Here is an 18,167-nt window from a genome sequence, read left to right as displayed (position 1 = left end):
TCCTGTGACTAAGGAGGTGGGGAAACCTGAATGCCCTAACCTGCCGAGATTATAATCATTCAATTTGCAGGCTGGGTGGCGCAGAGGACCTACCTAAACAACAGAAGCCAGTCAGCTGGAAAAGTCCATTAATTACCAGGACACCAGATGTTGTCCAAGCTGATGCTGCAATTCCTTGCTTCCCACAATCCTGAATGTACCCACAGTTCATGCAAAAATTAAAAGGATCTTTCAGCAGGTTTTCAGCTCAGATACTAAAGGCAAATGATGTCCAAACAACTAACTTAAGACACTCACTAAAAATGATGAAGGTTTGAACCCAAAGACATAACGTAGTATAGATTAGTTTTCTATTTTCATTACAAAAGAAAGACTTTATTTAGTTAAAGCTGATATTATTCTTTGTCATCTTTACATTCTTTCACATCTTTACGTGTAAGGCATAGTGGGAGACTTCACATGCAAACTAAAATCTGATTTTCCACCAACACAAATTATCTCTGCAGGTCCTGCACAGAGAAAAAGGGCATTACATGTACTGTATTAGTAATTAAAGTATACAGCAGAGATATATAGTACCTACTGTATACACCGTCTTTCTCCTATCCCCATTTCAACTCTCAGTCTCAGATCTTATACTTATTTGTATGCTCCCAAGCCTTGTATTACTTATTACTCTAGCAACTTTTCTCTAGCCCATGAGCCCTCACATCCACTGCTGCTTACAAATGAACCTACCCCTTCTTTGTCAGGTGCTACCTGCGCACTATTTGTGCCCCTAAAATATACTTACTTTATCAGTGTGGTGCTGTCTCACCTGTCTCTCCTTCCCATGCTACCGTATGAATGTGAGAATGACAGAGATGGTAAGGCTAACAAAAAAACTTTACGTAAGTATTCAGTGTTTGTCCAGTTTAGCTTGCATCTGTACAGATTAACAACAGACAGCTGTGTAGGAATGATCCTCTGTCACCTCCAGACCAAACAATGAAAACTAGGGAGGAGGGAGAAATTTGCCTGAGACCTCTGTATGACTTTCTCATATGGGGCAATTATCATCACCGTCAATTTGGGCCACTGGTCCTTCTCAAAGCATGTCTATTTAAACTACAGAACAGCTAGTGTCTTCAGTGCAGACTGCATCTGGGAGAAAAACAGGACTACAAAGGAAAATAAGGGTATAAAATGCACCTCAAAAAACTATGGTTATGTTCAAGCTTTTCTTCTAAAATAGAGCAAGACTCCTCACATCCAATGTTTTGTCTAACTCTAATCCAGATTGTTATGACCACCTAGCAGCAACCTGAGCTCCTGAGGTCTGAAGTAATGACACATTGCTCCCAAGGGTGCAACCAGGCCTCTAAATCGTTGTCTGCAGATACCAAAGATGGAAACATTCTTGAGCAAAGCCACAGTTATTGGCATGAGTGCTAATGCAGCCTCTGACTATGAGAGCTCCACCTTGAGATTCATAACATGCCTTCATGTATCTTGCTTCAATTGACACAGACAATGCATTACCACTTTTTTGCCCTCAGAGATGTGAAGTACTGGGGGGAAAAAAAACACCCAACAGGTAACTTAAACTAGTGGTCGCCATAAATCTCATTCAGGTATGAGACTCAAGCAAAGGTAACCAAGTACGTATTTTCCTTTTTCTCCCAACAAGCAATGGATTAACACAGAAGGGCAAAGGCCAGTTGTAGATCCTAGGATATCCTCATGAAGGATGAAAATACTGACTTCAGATACCTCTGAGGCACTGAATTCCCAAGCAATGCCAATAACCTTACTATGACTTACTCTCATACTAGGCATTATGTAATATTACACGTAAAATCATACTAGGACTAGGCCCAGGATAACACTGAGGATTATCATGATGATAATTAATAGAAATTGATCCTGAGTGGATTTTGAAAAGTCGGAGAATCTTCATTCTCTTTAGCTTGAACAGCCTATAAGAAAGGGATAAGAACCTACTATCTCTGGTAAGATGGCCAAAGTACCCTGACATTAGGGAGTACAGTGTGGGATACAGGAACCTAAGAGAAACATTTCTGGCAGAAAAGCTTTAACAGTATGAAACCAGAAGACAAAATGCTTCTAAAAATGCATGAGCAACCAGGGTCATGCATAATTTATCCATTCTTCTATTAGAATTACTCAGACCACAGCAAGCTATGTCCTTCATTTTCCCACTTCATGCAATCCGGAAGATGGCCAAAAAGAAACCTCTTCTGATTCACAAAAGCATGTTAGCCTTTAAGTTATTCAAAATACAAATTAAAAAAAAAGAATAAATTTTTGCCTGCCAAATTCCAGGCAGTATCTAACTGATCACTAGACAAAACAGAAAGCCTGTTAAGGGTGACTCTGAACATGCTTTAACTTTAAATTGCCTCTTCAGGGGACTAGTCTAGGCAAACTGACCAGCTGAGCTAGGAGCCAATAACTGCATGAATATTTACTGTAATTAATTATACTTAGAGGCAAGCTACTAAGAGAGACAGCCATACACATGCAAATTTTCATCACATGTATGAGACTTCCTAGTGCTACTGAAATGTTTGGCACACATACCTTGGGAGAACACATCAGCATTAAGAGAACCTACAGTATCCTGGGTAACTGGAGAAGCTGCCAAATCTCCACAACAGGTTTTTGAATACACTGCGCATATTGCTGAGTTTAAGGGAAAGAACAGCTTACACTTAACCTCTTAATCTTTATACTACCACTTTTCTACCTCCAGAGCTACTTGGTAACAGCTGTGAAATCAGCAATATTATTCCCATTTTATGGTCTGAGAAAGACACAAAAAGGTCACGCAACTTGCTAGAAGTATGAGTCCACTGCCAGACAGGAACTCTTTGGCATTTACCAAATACACAATTTATATTCAGGTCCCAGGTAACATGTGCTGGTCACTCCATACTTCTGAAGCCTTCTAGGCATTGTGTGTCTAAGCCATGAGTTTCCAAATAGGTGGTGTAGTCACTCATTGCAGCAGACACACTAGCTCTCACAGCAAGCATTGCATACTGCTTTCATCGGTCAGAACAGCACAACTAAAGCCTCTCTCTATGGTGACCACAGATTCCCTGTGCCAAACCGCAGTTCCTGTATTTGAGGGACCCAGAGAGGGATCCCAAACACTATTACATTTAATTCTCAGTTTTAAAATAGTCTGCACCATATTTTTCTTTGTTCGTTTTAAATGCTGTGCTGCCTTGAACTCTTCACAAATCTCCATGTTGTCTGGATTTCTGATTGTGACAGCCTGCTGCTCAGAGTGAAAATCACCACTATATTTTCTCTAATACTATTGCTTCTACAAGAAAACTGAAGATGCCTTAATAAAAACTTGCCCTCCACTTCAAAAATTCAACTTCAGCTCTGCACCTTTTCTTTTAGCATCCGTCTGACAAAAGTTCTCCAAAGTATTCAGTGCCATTGCCTACACAAGTATTGGTGTGTGGCTTTCACTTTGGTGTGTGGCTACAAGCCAATGCCCAAAAAAACTAAAAGAGACAATAAGCATTTGAGAAAACGGGGTTTGATATGCTAAAAATGTTCCTTTTTAAAATTAAGACAATCGTTATCAATAAAATATTTATTTATGGACTTTCATTCAATCTTTAAGTGCTTCAGGTATTTCAGAAGCAAAACATAATTATCATCGATTTACTGCCATATAAAGTGAAGCACACAAATTTCCAGCAGTGTGCCTAACACCACAAACCCTAGAGAGCAAAAGCACTAGGAGTAGAATGCAATACCCTACTCACCAACTCCACACCTTTACCATGTGTGTAAGCTACTCTACATCTTTGTCACACTAAGGGCCACACTTTGAACTAGCGCCAGAAAGAGAAGGCAAGGGGAAAGGGGGAGAAAATGCATCATAATGTCGGAATGCAAGACAGGGAAATAAAAAATAGCTACATAATCCATGTTAGGTATTTCTGGACTGCTTCTCACCATAACATAGGATTTATGGATCTAAACAAAACAGATACTTGGATGAAATGATATGCAACTTTTTGATTTTACAAACAGTGGAAAGAAGAGTAGTGGGATAGGGAATTTGTCTTTTTTCCTTTCCTTATGTGAATATTCTAAGAACTTAATAGTAGTAGTAGCATAGATACAAAAATCACCTGCATGAGCTGAGAGTGGTGAGTGAGGTCGAGGCAGAGCTGGAGACTGGCCATTGCCCATCAAACTCTTCCTGTTGCTTGTTCTACAACTGTGAACAAAAAAGAGAGGAAAGAAGACATTAGCATAAAAAATACAGCATGTACCGCATATGCACATTCTGAGATTCTGCTTCTTTGTTCCCTCATTTCCCAGTCTCCTACTAAAAATCAGAGCTACTGTTGTTTTCACAGGCATGTCCAGGAAGTCTACAATCACACTAGATAATGGCAAAGACAGCAGCTTCCAGACAAAATGCACCACGGATATTTTTCAGGCTTCCACATTTGCTGTTCTGTCCACAGACCAGCATTCACCTCCAGTGATCTACAAATGTTCTTCCCTGCCTGCAGTTAGTTTATCTGCCATACACTTTTGTAATACATAAAAACATATAAGCATAATGTGAAAACCAGTCTCAAGTTTAGGTTCACCATTCAATGATTAAGCCTATTTCTGTTGCATGACCTGTAGCGCTTCAAATCACATGCCATGAAGACCAATGAACTATCAATCTGAGAATGATACAATAATTATAAATCTAATTATTGAGATAAATGTCACATCTGTGCCTTCTGTCAATGGAACAGATGATGCCTAAGAAGACGAATGCATTTTTTTACTCATACATTTTTCGTCTGCGAAGAAATTTCCCATATTAGAAGATCATTAGGCGAGATAAACAGTAAACTAACATCTATTAAATATGGGAAACAAGATATTTTTCTTAGATATATCACACAGTTATTAAATATGTGTTGGTACAAGTGTTTTTCTTTTTTTCCTGCTTCTACTATGGTCTCACAAACACAAACCCCCACACTGCAAACATTTGTGCATGAGGAAAACAGTACCCTGAAGTCAAAGAGACTGTAACTGCATATAAACTTGTGTGCACATGCTAATGTTTACAGTACTGCAATCAGAATTTTTTCTGTAAAGGTCTAAAAAAAGCTCAAAACCACTAAAAGGAGGAAATTCGTATATAAACCCCTTTGTTTAACACAGCAGGTTCAAACAGGAGCAGATTCAGATCATATCTGTAGATGTCTCCAAAGATGAATTTTGTAACATGATCTCTACGCAACAGCCAGAAAGCACTACTGATTAGTCCTGATTCTGTGTAAGCTGAATACAGTGCAAAAGATAGCTATTTAAGCTATAAAACACTAAATAAAATATTCAAAAGTAATGTGAAGTAATACTGAAAACAAGGAAAATAAAAGCCAGAGGAAATGTTGAGTATGAAAACAGTAGAGAAGATACGTGCAATATGCAAAGAGTCAAACACTGAGTTCAGTCTCCCCTTGAAAAACGTTTTGTGAAGCAGCAAGGGTGCCATTCCCAGCTGTTTAGTTCAAAGTTCATCTGCATGAACTGCACCATTAATTGCCATATCTATTATTATGATCAATTACATAATATACTCATGAGTATATAAACCGTTACTGCAAATCTGTGTATGAAAAGCAAGCTTGAAATGACTGCAGGATTCCCATTCAGAGCACTGGAAAACTCAAGACATATGCTGCGATTTCTAAGCTGAACAAAGAGAGTGAATTTTGTAAATGTAAAATTACATAAATGCATTTTTTTTAAATCCTTCTAGATTAAGCTCAGCTATCAATGTTTACTTTTAACATACTCAGCACTTAATCAACTTTTTAAATGATAGAACTTGAGCAAATAATCTGTATTTCATTAGACAAGATTTCAAAATAATATTTTTTTTCCCCCCATCTCTCAATTTTGTCCACCTGAAGTATCCAAATTCTTTGTTTTGGCTTCATGCAACATCACTGTACTTTTTGTAACTTTTCTTGTATCATACCATGACAAGCCTCGCTTGATACACTTGTTTTTTAGAAGTCTGAATAACTTCTCCTTTGCAATTTCCCAATCTAAAACTGAACCCATTAGAAACTTTTGTTATTCATTAAACATTTGTTAAAGGACGTACATACTGCATCTATCCACAGTAATGTGATGATATCATTACAGCATCTGTGGTGCAGGCATATATCCCCTGGATATGTTCTCAGCAAAGTAAACACTGCTTTCAACAAATTTAGGCACCCTACACTGATTTTGCTATGAAGACGATTCCAGACACAGGTTTATCAGCATCATTTGCCCATATCTGTAGAAATTGACAGTTTTATCACTTTTGCCAGAACTTCCTATGTAAAATAAGTAACTGCCTTGTATTCACTTTTACATTAAAATTCGAACTTGGCATTCTTCAGCTGAAGTTAATGCAACACCTTTCACAAATCACTATCAAAGATACCTAATTCAAGTTATCTGTTTTTTTTGGGTGCTGTTTTTTAGCATTATTTCTGGGAAGCACAATGGATTGCCTTCAATACCAAAAGTTAAGAAAACTTTCTCCAACCACCATTTCAAAAAAATCTTTGCTATTTGCTCAGACATGGCTGCAGCTTTATGAAGAACTTCTCTTTCATCACACTCAAATGAAATGTTTTATTGAGAAATAGAAAATAAAAAAATATTAAGTTTCTTCTGTTTGTCTCACCAGTAAGGTAAGATCCAAATCACTGCATAAAAGGACAAATCCATCCTAAAGCTCCTGCTGTAGCTTTGTTTTCTCAGTTCTGTCCCACAAGGATTTTGAACCAATGTTATTCATCCTGCATGATCTGTGAAACACAACTCCTTTCCCAGAATAATGCTGTTATAAGAGGAGGCTTTTTTGTGGGTGGAAAAAAGAAAACAACCCAATTCTTGAGGGAACCCTGAAAGATGACCTAAGCTGCTAGAACCCCACAAATGGGTTTGAACTAAGGAAGTACCAAAGCATTACTTACTGAACTATATTCAGCCTTGAAACAGCAATCTTCCATATACAGAAGAATCTCAGACCTTAAAGCCATACTGCAAACAAAATCACTCTGAACACATTAAGTAACTTTTCCTTTCTATTGTCTTCATAAAACTATTCTTTTCCCATTCAAATCTGACAAGATAAACCAACTGATAAGAGGCAGCCCTGAAAGAAAGCCTCTTTGTCTGCAGGAAAGTTACAGTAGTGCTGTCTACAGGGGCTGTTAACTTAGGGAAACATAAACCTCGGTAAACTGCAGACAGTTACACCCCCAAAATGCCTCAGATAATCACGCTGTGATCCGGCTGCATGGCACAGAGGAGAGACTAGCAAGGCAGGCAGAAGATACAACACAGGGTTTACATCACTGAAAAAAACAAGGGGGAAAGAAAAACATCTTTTTTTCCCCAAGGAGAAGAGAGTACGGGAGAGCAAAGGAGGGGGGTGGGGGTGGGAAGACTTCAGGGCGCATACAAAACTTAGGCAGGATAGAAAGTTTACATTTTTTTGCCCTTTGTCATCTCTGTCCCAGGAAGATCCTTCCTGGATGCAAGACTGTTGCCCACAAAGTGGCAGTCCTAGATGACCACCTATCTGGAAGCAGCTGGCATTCCACCGTATCAGCAGTGCCCTGGACTACTGGCACTATTCCTTATCTTGGAATCCAATTCATAATTTCCTATTTGGTTTCCAAATCACCCACTGACAGATTATGACTTGCCTCCTGCTCTCTGCTACTGATGCTCCCTCCTACTCACTCACACCTCTCCTCCCTATCCTGACTTCTCACCATGTCTCACTGCTGGGGAATTCCTCCTTCACCCCAGCTGCATTATCAGCCCCAACACCTAGTCTAAGAGCAATGCTCTTCTCCAGATGCCGCAGATGAGTAACACTTCCCATGAGAAGTATTATGATAAAAGAAGTACAGTACATCAAAAGTGCTTTGAGTTCTACCTTGTTAATCACAAAGCAAATGTGAACTACAGCTGCTGAAAGATGAAATCCAGTTGCATAAAGCTTGATCTCTTTGCTCCTTGGACAGCCACAATTCATCCTATATCAGGAAAAAGCTGTGGGCAAAGATACGGCAACTGCTAGATGGAAACCAGAAAAGCACAAGACACAAATACTAGCACGGCCATTAACATAAAGCTGCACTCCACAAGCACTTGAAGACACTGAATACAACAAAAAGTCAAAGCAGAAATCCAGTTCTAGGACAGGCAGCATTTAATCCAGAGCTGAAATATCAAATGCAGGTTTCCTGATAATCAAGAAACAGCAAAAGGCATGCACTGAATTTGAAGTTTCTTCCTCAGAACGAGGGCTCATTTGTGAGCAAATTACCAGCAGTGTAATTGGGTTGGGTTTTTGTTTGTTTGTTGGAGTTTTTTGGTTGGATTTTGGTTTCATTTGGGGTTATTTGGGGGTTTTTTTTCTTTGTTTTTTTTTGGGGTTTGGTTGTTGTTTTTTTGTTGTTTTTTTTTTTTTTTGGGTGGGGATTACCAAAAAAGTAAGAAAGAAGGCTATATGGGCAGAGATTACTGCCATTACTTTTCATGGGAATTTGGCATCTGCTCTAATTGTTTATAATGATTTCATCTCAACACTCTCAATTATTAATACTTACACTTGTAATGAAGATTGATTTGGACTGTAATTTATGACAGTTTAACTTTTGACTGTAATTTATGACAGTATAACCTTTCATAGGCTATGCTAAGTACAGCACTACTCTGCAACACAGCTTCTTAATTTTGCTATCAGTGTAATATAGTGGTTTATCAGAAGGTGCAGATTAAAAGGGGACTCTTTTTTTAAGAAAGGTTGCAAACAAAATGTTTTATTTGCTAATACAAGTGCAGAGAAATTAAGATATTGTCATGCCTGGAATACAAAGCCTGACTATGTATACACAAGAGAGATTAATAATGAAGACCAGCACTCCCATAGAGGCTCTAGGGTTAGAAAAGGTGGCTATAATTTCTCTGGTGTTAAATTTGCATAGCTGAAAATACCTCAGGAGGAATATCCTGTCCCTAGCAAGACTTGAGATACTGCCATTTTATTCATACAGGAAAGTCAAATTTAAGTTATATTTCAGTTATATTTAACTTCTTATGAAGCTAGCGACCCTATGGCTTCATAGGTATTTATTATCTCCATGAACAGCAACACTGAAGAGTCAACTGTGCATGCAACACTGACTTTAAAAAAATTAAAATATTAAAGTGAGGAATTTTGCTTGTTTTGTGATTTTTGTTTTTAAAGAAGTCTTTTGCATAGTCAGTTTGCTGAGCATTTCCAAGCTCTCCAGAATTCAGCCACGTTCTGTGGGACATTAACTCGAATGCAAAAAACAGCTGCCAGCAAGAGATGATGCACACCAACAGTGCAGCAGCCTGCTTGACAAAAGGAACCTTTAAGCTTGTATTTGATGAAGCATCTGAGCTATAAAGTCAAAGTAACACATGGCCTGCAGTTAATGGTAGTTTCATACTTGGATCGTTTTAGAAAAGAAAATGAATCAACCAAGAGTGTACCTCTCTGAATACTGTGGAACTAGGGTTACATGAACAAAATCCACAGGCTCCATCCAGTGCTATTTTTTGCAGTCCTGTTCCACCCTACAGCTAATAGAGACTGCAGAGTAAGGAAGCAAACAAAGACTTGCAATTTTGAGAGATATTTCCTGGACTGCCATATTCCTGGACTGCCGTATGTATATTCTCTAAGTGCTACAACCATTGAGAGAAATGCACAAACCATTTGAATGAAAGTAAAATACACCATCAGTAACACCTAGAATTTTCTCTTTGTTCTTTCAATGGCTTTCAATGTTCCATACTGACACTCATTTACTATCACCTAACATTATTTTCTGGTATATTTTTACTTGACTGCATATCTACATATAAACTTCCCAAATCTTGCTCATGAATACAGATATGTATATAAACATACACATATACATACATATTTACATATATACCCAGATTTATATAAAAGACATATATAGTCCTGTATTTAAAATGTTACATATGCAGCTGAACATTCTATTAATTATATATCCTACTCTCTGTGAGGAATTATTCAATACCAGTCTTTAATGAGCTGGGGAAAGAAGGGTCTTGGGATTGAAATTTTAACCGCTGTAATGTAGGGATTCAGGTTTTACTCTTTTGTATTTGCAGATCAGTCAACTTAAATGAGGCCAGTCTTAATCTGAAGAAATTAGAGTGCTGTCAAAACAGAATGAACACAGCACACTTAGATGAAGTACGCAGCTGATGGTTTGGCATGTCATGAATTTTGCAAGACTACTGTCCTGGGTTCAGCAGTAGCAGTCATTTTTGTCCTTCTTAGTAGCTGGTGCAGTGCTGTGGTTTCGACTTTTGGCCTGGGAACAGTGCTGATAACACCAATGTTTTTACTTGTTGCTAGGTAATGTTTACTCTAACCAAGGACTTTCTCAGACTCATGCTTTGCCAGGGAAGACAGGAAGCTGGGAGGAAGCAGAGACCTGACCCAAACTAACCAAAAGGGTATTCCATACCACAGCACATCACGCCCAGGAGATAAACTGGGGGCAGTTACCCAGAAGGGCTAGATCACTGCTTCGGTCAGGCTGGGTATCGGTTGGCGGGTAGCAAGCAGTTGTATTCTCTTCCTTTGTTACTTCCTTTACCATTATTACAGCTGATGGTAGCAACAGTGATTTTGTGTTATACCTTAGTTACTGGACTGCTCTTACCTCAACCCATGAGAGTCACATTCCTTCAATTCTCATTTCCATCCCTCCGGGAGCTGGGGGAAGGGGAGTGAGCAAGTGGCTGTGTCGTTCCAAGTTACTGGCTGGGCTTGAAACACAGCAACTATCTTGACCATTTCAGCTACTGGCCAGGTACGCATGGAAAGGGTGCTCTCTAGGTATTCATGCACTTGCGTTCAACACCTTCTCCCCTGCCATTACTAATACCCACCAGCATACCACCAGAACTTCATCTTTCCTCAACCATACAAAAGAGGAGACGTCATTTTCATCTTTCTAAAAAAAAAAACAAACCAAAAAATAATAAAAAAAATTAAAAATCTAGAGAAAAGTAAAACTTAAAATGCAACCCACTAGACACATGATCAGCCTCTGTATGGATGGCCTGAATGGTTCAATCGCATGCGAGACAGCATCACTGCAAAAAAGGCTGCCAAGAAAAAAAAAAGTAAAAAATCACAGGTGCAAAAATATCTGCCAAATCTCTGCTGTTCAGATCTGAGGAAGACTGTCACAAGGACAGGTATCTTATGCTATAGGAGACCCCTCAATTTCCATTCCTCCAGAGTATTACCAAACAACTAAACAGATCCTTCATTAAGCCTTCTCAACTGCATGTGCTAGATATATGTTGAGTGCATTCAACTCCAGTGACTGCTCTCACTTTCAGTCTAAGCAATTATGATCCATAATTTTTATTTTCACACAGGAGAAAATTAGTAGTTGAAGAAATCTGAATTTCTTCTACAGAACTAAATGGTTTCTCTCTGTCTGTTCCATTCCTTCCTAAAACAACTGATTAGGTTTAAACTTCTTAAAGAGATACTTAATTATATCATGTAAAAGAGTATTAAGCTAACTATCAACTTCACAGTTATACAATTTTTATAAAATAGCTGCATACAAAACAAAGTCTGTAATACATACAAAGTGGGCAGGCGGTGGAGAGAAGGCATTATAAGCCAGACCACTGCACAATTATGCTTCATTATCCACAAAATGCACTTTCTACATCTTCCTATCAGACAACCTATTGAGAAGACACTGATGGGATCATTTAAATCCCACTGCTTCTTGAACTTATTTTTATTTGTCTTTTGGGAAGGGATATAAACCAACTTATTAGTTGAACAGCATGTCTGCTATCATACTGAGATATTCAACTAAATTTATTGACGCACAAATATTAATCTTTCAAAATACAAAGGTAAGTAGGAAGCTAGTACCAGAAGCAGAGGAAAAAACACACAGAGCTGACCTAAATCATTGCTAAGTATCAGTACCTTTATTCTATGTAATTGAGGAGATGGAAGGGAAAAAAAAAAAGGCAGAAACACCTTATTTGGAAAAAAAAATAATCAGGAGCCCCAGTGATGTAATATTTAACAAACGCAATCTTAAAAAAAAAGAAAGTATTATATGTCACACTGTGATGATCAAAGCATCAATCATGTGAAGATATCAACCAAATGAAGTAGGTGCTTTGATTTGCATAGTAGATAATCCTGCATAAACCACTTGCATTAGACAGGAAATACCCTGTTTACCAGAGCAAATGCCTATCAAGGCTGCAGCACAGACAGAAGGTTTAAAACACACGTTTCACTGTGCTCTTGGCCATCTCCAGCAGTTTCACGTTAACCCAGATCATTCCAGATTTTGACTCTACACTACAAGCTCCTGCTGCCTCTTTTTGGGGTAAGAGGGTACAGCCAGACATTTCTTATCATGTTGTGGTGGTCAGGTCAGGGGCAGGATGTTTCTCACTTTGACCCCTTGCTCATTGTTAACAGCTTGGGAGAAACTGAGGGAGTGTGGGGAGCCAAAGGAGGTGACTCGGGGCTGCTGGATGCTGCTGCTCCCTCCACAGCCTCCACTCACCTCCAGCTGGAGTGCTCTCTGCCAGGCTGTAGCACAGGCACTGTCACAGGCGGTGCTTGCCGCTAGCTCTGTCCCCTGTTTGGGAGCTAGGCCAGTGCTCCCTGGCTGCTGCTGCTGCTCACAACGCCAAGAAATCAGACGCGGGTGAGGAGGTAGCTGGGGGATCTCCTCCTCACCTTGCCACTCCCAGCTGAAGTGAAGGTATAGAGCTAGAGCCTTTTCCACACTTACACTGAACCTAACAGTTCATCCACTGGCAATTCTTAATCAGGCTGGCCCTTCAAAGAAAAAAGCCCTCAACAAAACCAGCAAACAAAAGGGACCTGTTCCAGATTTACTTCCTTTAAAGAGCATCCATCCAAACTTGAGGACTAACCACAGCCAACTCCCCAGGCCATTTCAGTACTGCAAGGGAGCCAAGTACATACCCTGAGCTTTCTGTCACTCCAGTTGAAACTGAGGCCAGCATAGCTCAGAATTAAGATAAAACATGGGAGTGTCTCCAAACTACAGATGGAAGACCTGTTTATCCAGATACCTACCACAGTGAAACCCTGTCCACCTTCTCCACAGGTTTCTCATTCTGTTTTCCACAGACCTATGAACTTTTGGCTTACTTTGCTTTTTCCTTGCTGGTGGTTGTTCCTAACAACCACAGCTCTGAGCACCACTGTGCACAGCTCACCATACTGTCACAGAATTAGTGGACTAGAATAAGCCAAACAGACCTCTTGTAGCATTGAAAGCATTCCTCAAACATCACAGAGAGTAGCTTTAAGGAGTGCTTCTCTTGGACAAAACAGCATGCACAGGACACCCCTTGGAGTCGACGGGGTTCCACTTGGGAAAAGGAAAGAAGAAATCAGGCTACTTTCACATAAAAAGAATCAAAAGCTTATTAAAACAAAACTCTACACAGTACCCTTTATCACATGAAAAAACATCTGCTTTGCACCACACTCCAGACACTCCCCATGAGAAAAGACATTAAAAGAAAAGCTCCTACTAGTATTTTTCCTACACATATACACACCCTGTTTCCTAACAATAATGAAGTACAGCTAAATTAATCATATCCTAAAACTCAACAGTAGGAAATTGGAACCTGTCTGAAGTACAGAGATTTTACATGGTTTCACTTTTAAACCCAGTAGTTCTCTTCTGGTTTAACCCCTAAAATGATTTATATTTATATCTAGCTCCTTTCTCCTATAATTAAATAGTAACAATTTGTTTTTACTCAACAGAGTAGAGAGTCCAGACAGGACTGCTTCTTTCCTCCCTTGCTAAATTTGGTGGCTTTCAACTCCTCAAAGCAATGAGGGAGCACATGATGATTACACGTGTGGCCTTTAAACACTTAGCAAATACTACCAACAACTCACAGGATGAATGGGTAAGACAATGTCAGAGCAATGCAGCTGGCTGAAGAAAAACTACATTCCCAGAAGAAATCTACTAAGACACAAAAGAGTTTGATTTTGTTTGTTTTTAATTCATACTTGGGAAAGACCCTGAATTTAAAAGATACTTTTTCACAACAATGCTTGTTTTCTGACTGAAAAGTAAAATACTTACAGACTAACTGCTAAATAACTTACTCTCCCTTGCTAGAACGGATCTAAGAAATTAAGAATGTTGCTAAAAATTTCTACAAGCCATCTGTGTAATTTTGCTATTTTAAAAATACAAATGTGCTAATTATAGCTTGTATTGGTTCTTAAAGTATTTTTATTATTCCTAGCATATTGTTGATGCATATTCCTGGGAGACTTCTGCCTTTTCTAGAGTCATGATTCTTCTGAAACTGGCAGTTGTAACTGCCAAGAAAAGGATGAAAGATTATAGCTCACCTGTAAATAATCACAACCAAAAAGCAAGCCACACGTGGTGTGCATGTGCACCCGTACATATATAACTTTAATCCCTGGAAGAAGGTATTCTTCAACAAGAGAATGCTAAAACATAAAGAACAACATGGAACTGGAATTTTGAAAGATGTATAAGCCTCATTTCATTGTTCAACACTTCAATGCAACTTTTTATGGCACTACACAACCAGGACTCATCAGAAGAAAAGCAAATTAGAATTTAATAGGACAAAAAGATGAAAAGAAATTACAAGGTATTAAAATAAAGGTCTGTAAACTCACTCATAGGAAAAATACAGGGGAAAAAAGAAAAACAACACTGTCATATCTCATAAATATCCCAATCTCACATTTCCATGTTATGAACAAGTTTAAGCAAATGACTCAACTACGGTTTCTTTCAAATCGTGTTATTGATAGGAAGATTTCTGCCTTAAACCTGAAAGACCTGTCTGTGATTTTTAGCACAAACATTTTGGGAAGGCATGACACTACTTCTACTCTCAAATGCCAGTGTGTCGTTTGAGAGATACTTAGTTGTGACACCTTCACCTCGAATGGCAGAGATGTCACTTACTATATTAGAAAAACCCTTCATCTGTCCTGGAAAACGTGCCAAAAGCATAGTGGGCATAACCAGGATGCACCATATTTCCAGTGTCCTGGGGAAAGCAGGTACTCTCACACTTAGTTCCTGCCAAGTTTTCCCAGAACTTCCCAGATTCCTCATGAGATGGCAGGAGAGCCACTCTGTCTGACAGGGAACTGCCACTGCTGCTCTTCAGCATAGTGGAATTGCCCAGCTCCATGTCACAGCTGGGCCTGAGGTGCCCCAGGGCTGAAAGGACTCAGCCTCCATCACCTGAAAAATCACTTCAGAAATAAAAAGGTTCATGAATACCAACCCAGCAAACCTTGACACCTCTTGCACCAGAACTCCCATTTCTGTAAGCTTCGCATCTTCAAGAGAAACAAGATATCAAAGGAGTGACAGCCTAAATAAGCATGGACCACACGTGTTCACTGAAATCACTGTTAATCCCATCTAAATACATAACGCTTATTACTACTTATGCAGCAAGTGCTTCACACAGTTTTGAAACTGAAGCAGGGATACAGAGTGCTTCCTAGTGAAAGAGCACCTCCACAACTCCCCATCCCATGTGCTCACTCCTGGCCAACTGGTGGAAGCACAAGATCTGTAAAACTGGCTAGAATGATGGTGGAATAGTACAGCCGTATGAGCTATCACCTTAAGCAACTTAATTCGGCAGAAAGTTTCTGAAAGCAGCTTCCGAAACAACAACAGAAACAGACATCCTTTTGTTGCAGCCTGGGGACACAGGGGCAGAGAAGCATTCAAGGATGTTAGTCTCCAGCAGACATACTCTCCCAGTAAGAGCTGGAAGTTCTAAGCACTGCCGTTATTTAACCTCCAGAGAACCAGAAGTGAGAATACAAACCCACAGATCTGAAAGCACAGCACGATGAAGCACAGTTGCCTACTGAGCATTTGACAAGTGAGGGGAAATGAGCTTCATTCTCTTTAAGGCACCTTGGCATTAGCTGCAGTGGTTTATCTCTCTCTTTCCTCTCCTGCATGTGAGAGCTGCCAAAAATCTGCAACAAACACCTAATTTTAAACTAAGCAGTATGAAATAAGTTTGCAACCTTTGTTTAAAGCAATTAAGGCAAACAACAGCAAAACAGTCCTGTTCCTTTCTTTAACTGAACTTTTAAAAAAGCCAACAGACAATAGTATACAACTGAAGTATCACACCTTGCATATGAGTAATAAACATTTTTTTAATTAATATTCTGTACTGTCTTTTGCTTGGACACAAGTAATCAGTAGTGCATAAGCAGTTAATACACTGGAATTGAGGAAGTAAAGCACTTAAAAAGAAGTATCACTATTTAGGACAAAATACAGTGTTTGAAAACTATGACCTTTACTGGTTAGGAGTCTGAGTAAGAACAATTAAGCAGAAGGCATTCAACCTGAAAACTATGTCTGCTCCCATAAGACCTCTGCCAGCACCATCAGTGCCCCACATTTCAGTATGCACACATTGACTGGGGTTCAGAAATTTAGTTTGCAAACAAAAGACCCCTTTTCTTTACTGAGACCCATGTTTTCCTTCCCTCCCAATCAGCTGACCAAAAGTTTTTTAATTAAATCATAATTAAGCATCTAGAAACATTATATTCCCGGGGGGAAGGGGGGGGGGGGTCAAAGATCCTTTCATTGTGCCCATTGAGCTGTTGGTATCTATTAAGCCTGCCAAAGATGGCATCAATTAATGCCAACTTTCATAAAGAAGCTGCTTGTTCAGTATGAACCATACATCTACAAAGTCATGCTGAAATGTAAGTGACCAGACACTCCATGGTCACAACTTTAAGTCTTTCCTGGACCCAAATCTGCAGGCAGCTAGGTGGCATTCACCATCAATCATACTGTCCTGGTTTCATCTGGGATAGAGTTAATTTTCTTCCTAGCAGCTGGTGCAGTGCTGTGTTTCAGCTTCAGTCTGAGAACAATGCTGATAACACGCCAGTGTTTTTAGTTGTTGCTCAGTAGTGCTTATTCTGATCAAAGGCTTTTCAGTCTTTCATGCTCTGCCAGTGAAGAGGGGCACAAGAAACCAGGAGTAAGAAGAGACAGGACACCTGACCCAGACTCGCCAAAGGGGTATTCCATACCACAGCATGTCATGTCCAGTATATAAACTGGGGGGGGAGTTACCCGGAAGGCTGGGTATTGGTCAAAAGGTGGTGAACAGTTGTATCATGCATCATGTCTTTGATGTTTGGGGTGTTTTATGTTCTGTTGATGTTGTGTTTGGGCGGTTTTGGGGGGTGTGTGTTATTCCTGTAGATATATTTCCTATTATTTTATTTTACTTTAACAATAAAAATCAACTCTCCTTATCTCAGACCATGGGGGTTTATCTACAACTCTCTCCCATCTCACTGCCAGGGAATAAGATGCTGCACAGTAGTCGCTGTATAAGATGCATTAGATAGTTGCTTTCAAGGCTTAAACCACAACACACATGGAGCTGTAACAACTTAAAAGAGTATTTTTGCCCTTGGAGTTCCCAAACATAGCCACATTCCTTTTATAGCGAAACAATAAATAACCTTTATAAAACGCCTTATATGCCTGGTCTTTCTTTTTTCTCTAGATGGAAATCGAGCTTATGTAACTGACATAACCTTTTATTATTACTGTTTAACAAAGTTTCATGAGAAATTTACAAATTTACAAAACTACAGAAACTTCTTACCAGCACAGTTTATTTATATCTACACTTCAGAATTAGCTGTGTTACCTATACTGGTATAGTTACATAAGCATATTCTCCCTTCAGCAGATGCTGTTACACCATAGAGGAGAAGTCTTTTACTAGTTCAGGTTTTCTCAGATGGAAATAAAAATGAATCATAAGAATACAAACGACCTTTTTCAAATGTAATTGTGTACTAAACAAAGTGATGCCAGCAAAATTAACTGACTAGGTATAGCTCAAATAATTACCCGTGTACAAAACGCAGCATGTAGACTAGGTCTGGGAGCAAACTTCAGCTC

General features: G+C 39.2%; 1 protein-coding gene across 7 annotated transcripts in view; it reads right to left on the bottom strand.

The window, feature by feature from the left end:
- Positions 1–18,167, bottom strand: part of MAST4 (microtubule associated serine/threonine kinase family member 4) — a 275,284-nt gene that overhangs the window by 72,833 nt on the left and 184,284 nt on the right. For all 7 annotated transcript variants that reach the window (XM_062612321.1, XM_062612322.1, XM_062612323.1 and 4 more), the window contains one exon: positions 4,164–4,252. In XM_062612321.1, the coding sequence (XP_062468305.1) occupies positions 4,164–4,252 (89 nt within the window). The remainder of the gene's footprint in view (positions 1–4,163; positions 4,253–18,167) is intronic.

Source organism: Pezoporus occidentalis, unplaced genomic scaffold (assembly GCF_034315485.1).
Source record: "Pezoporus occidentalis ecotype Australia unplaced genomic scaffold, CSIRO_AGI_Poc_V1 ctg16, whole genome shotgun sequence".
NCBI classification, from domain to species: Eukaryota; Metazoa; Chordata; class Aves; order Psittaciformes; family Psittacidae; genus Pezoporus; species Pezoporus occidentalis.
Note: the sequence above shows the minus strand (reverse complement) of the source record. Positions and strands in the feature narration are given on the sequence as shown.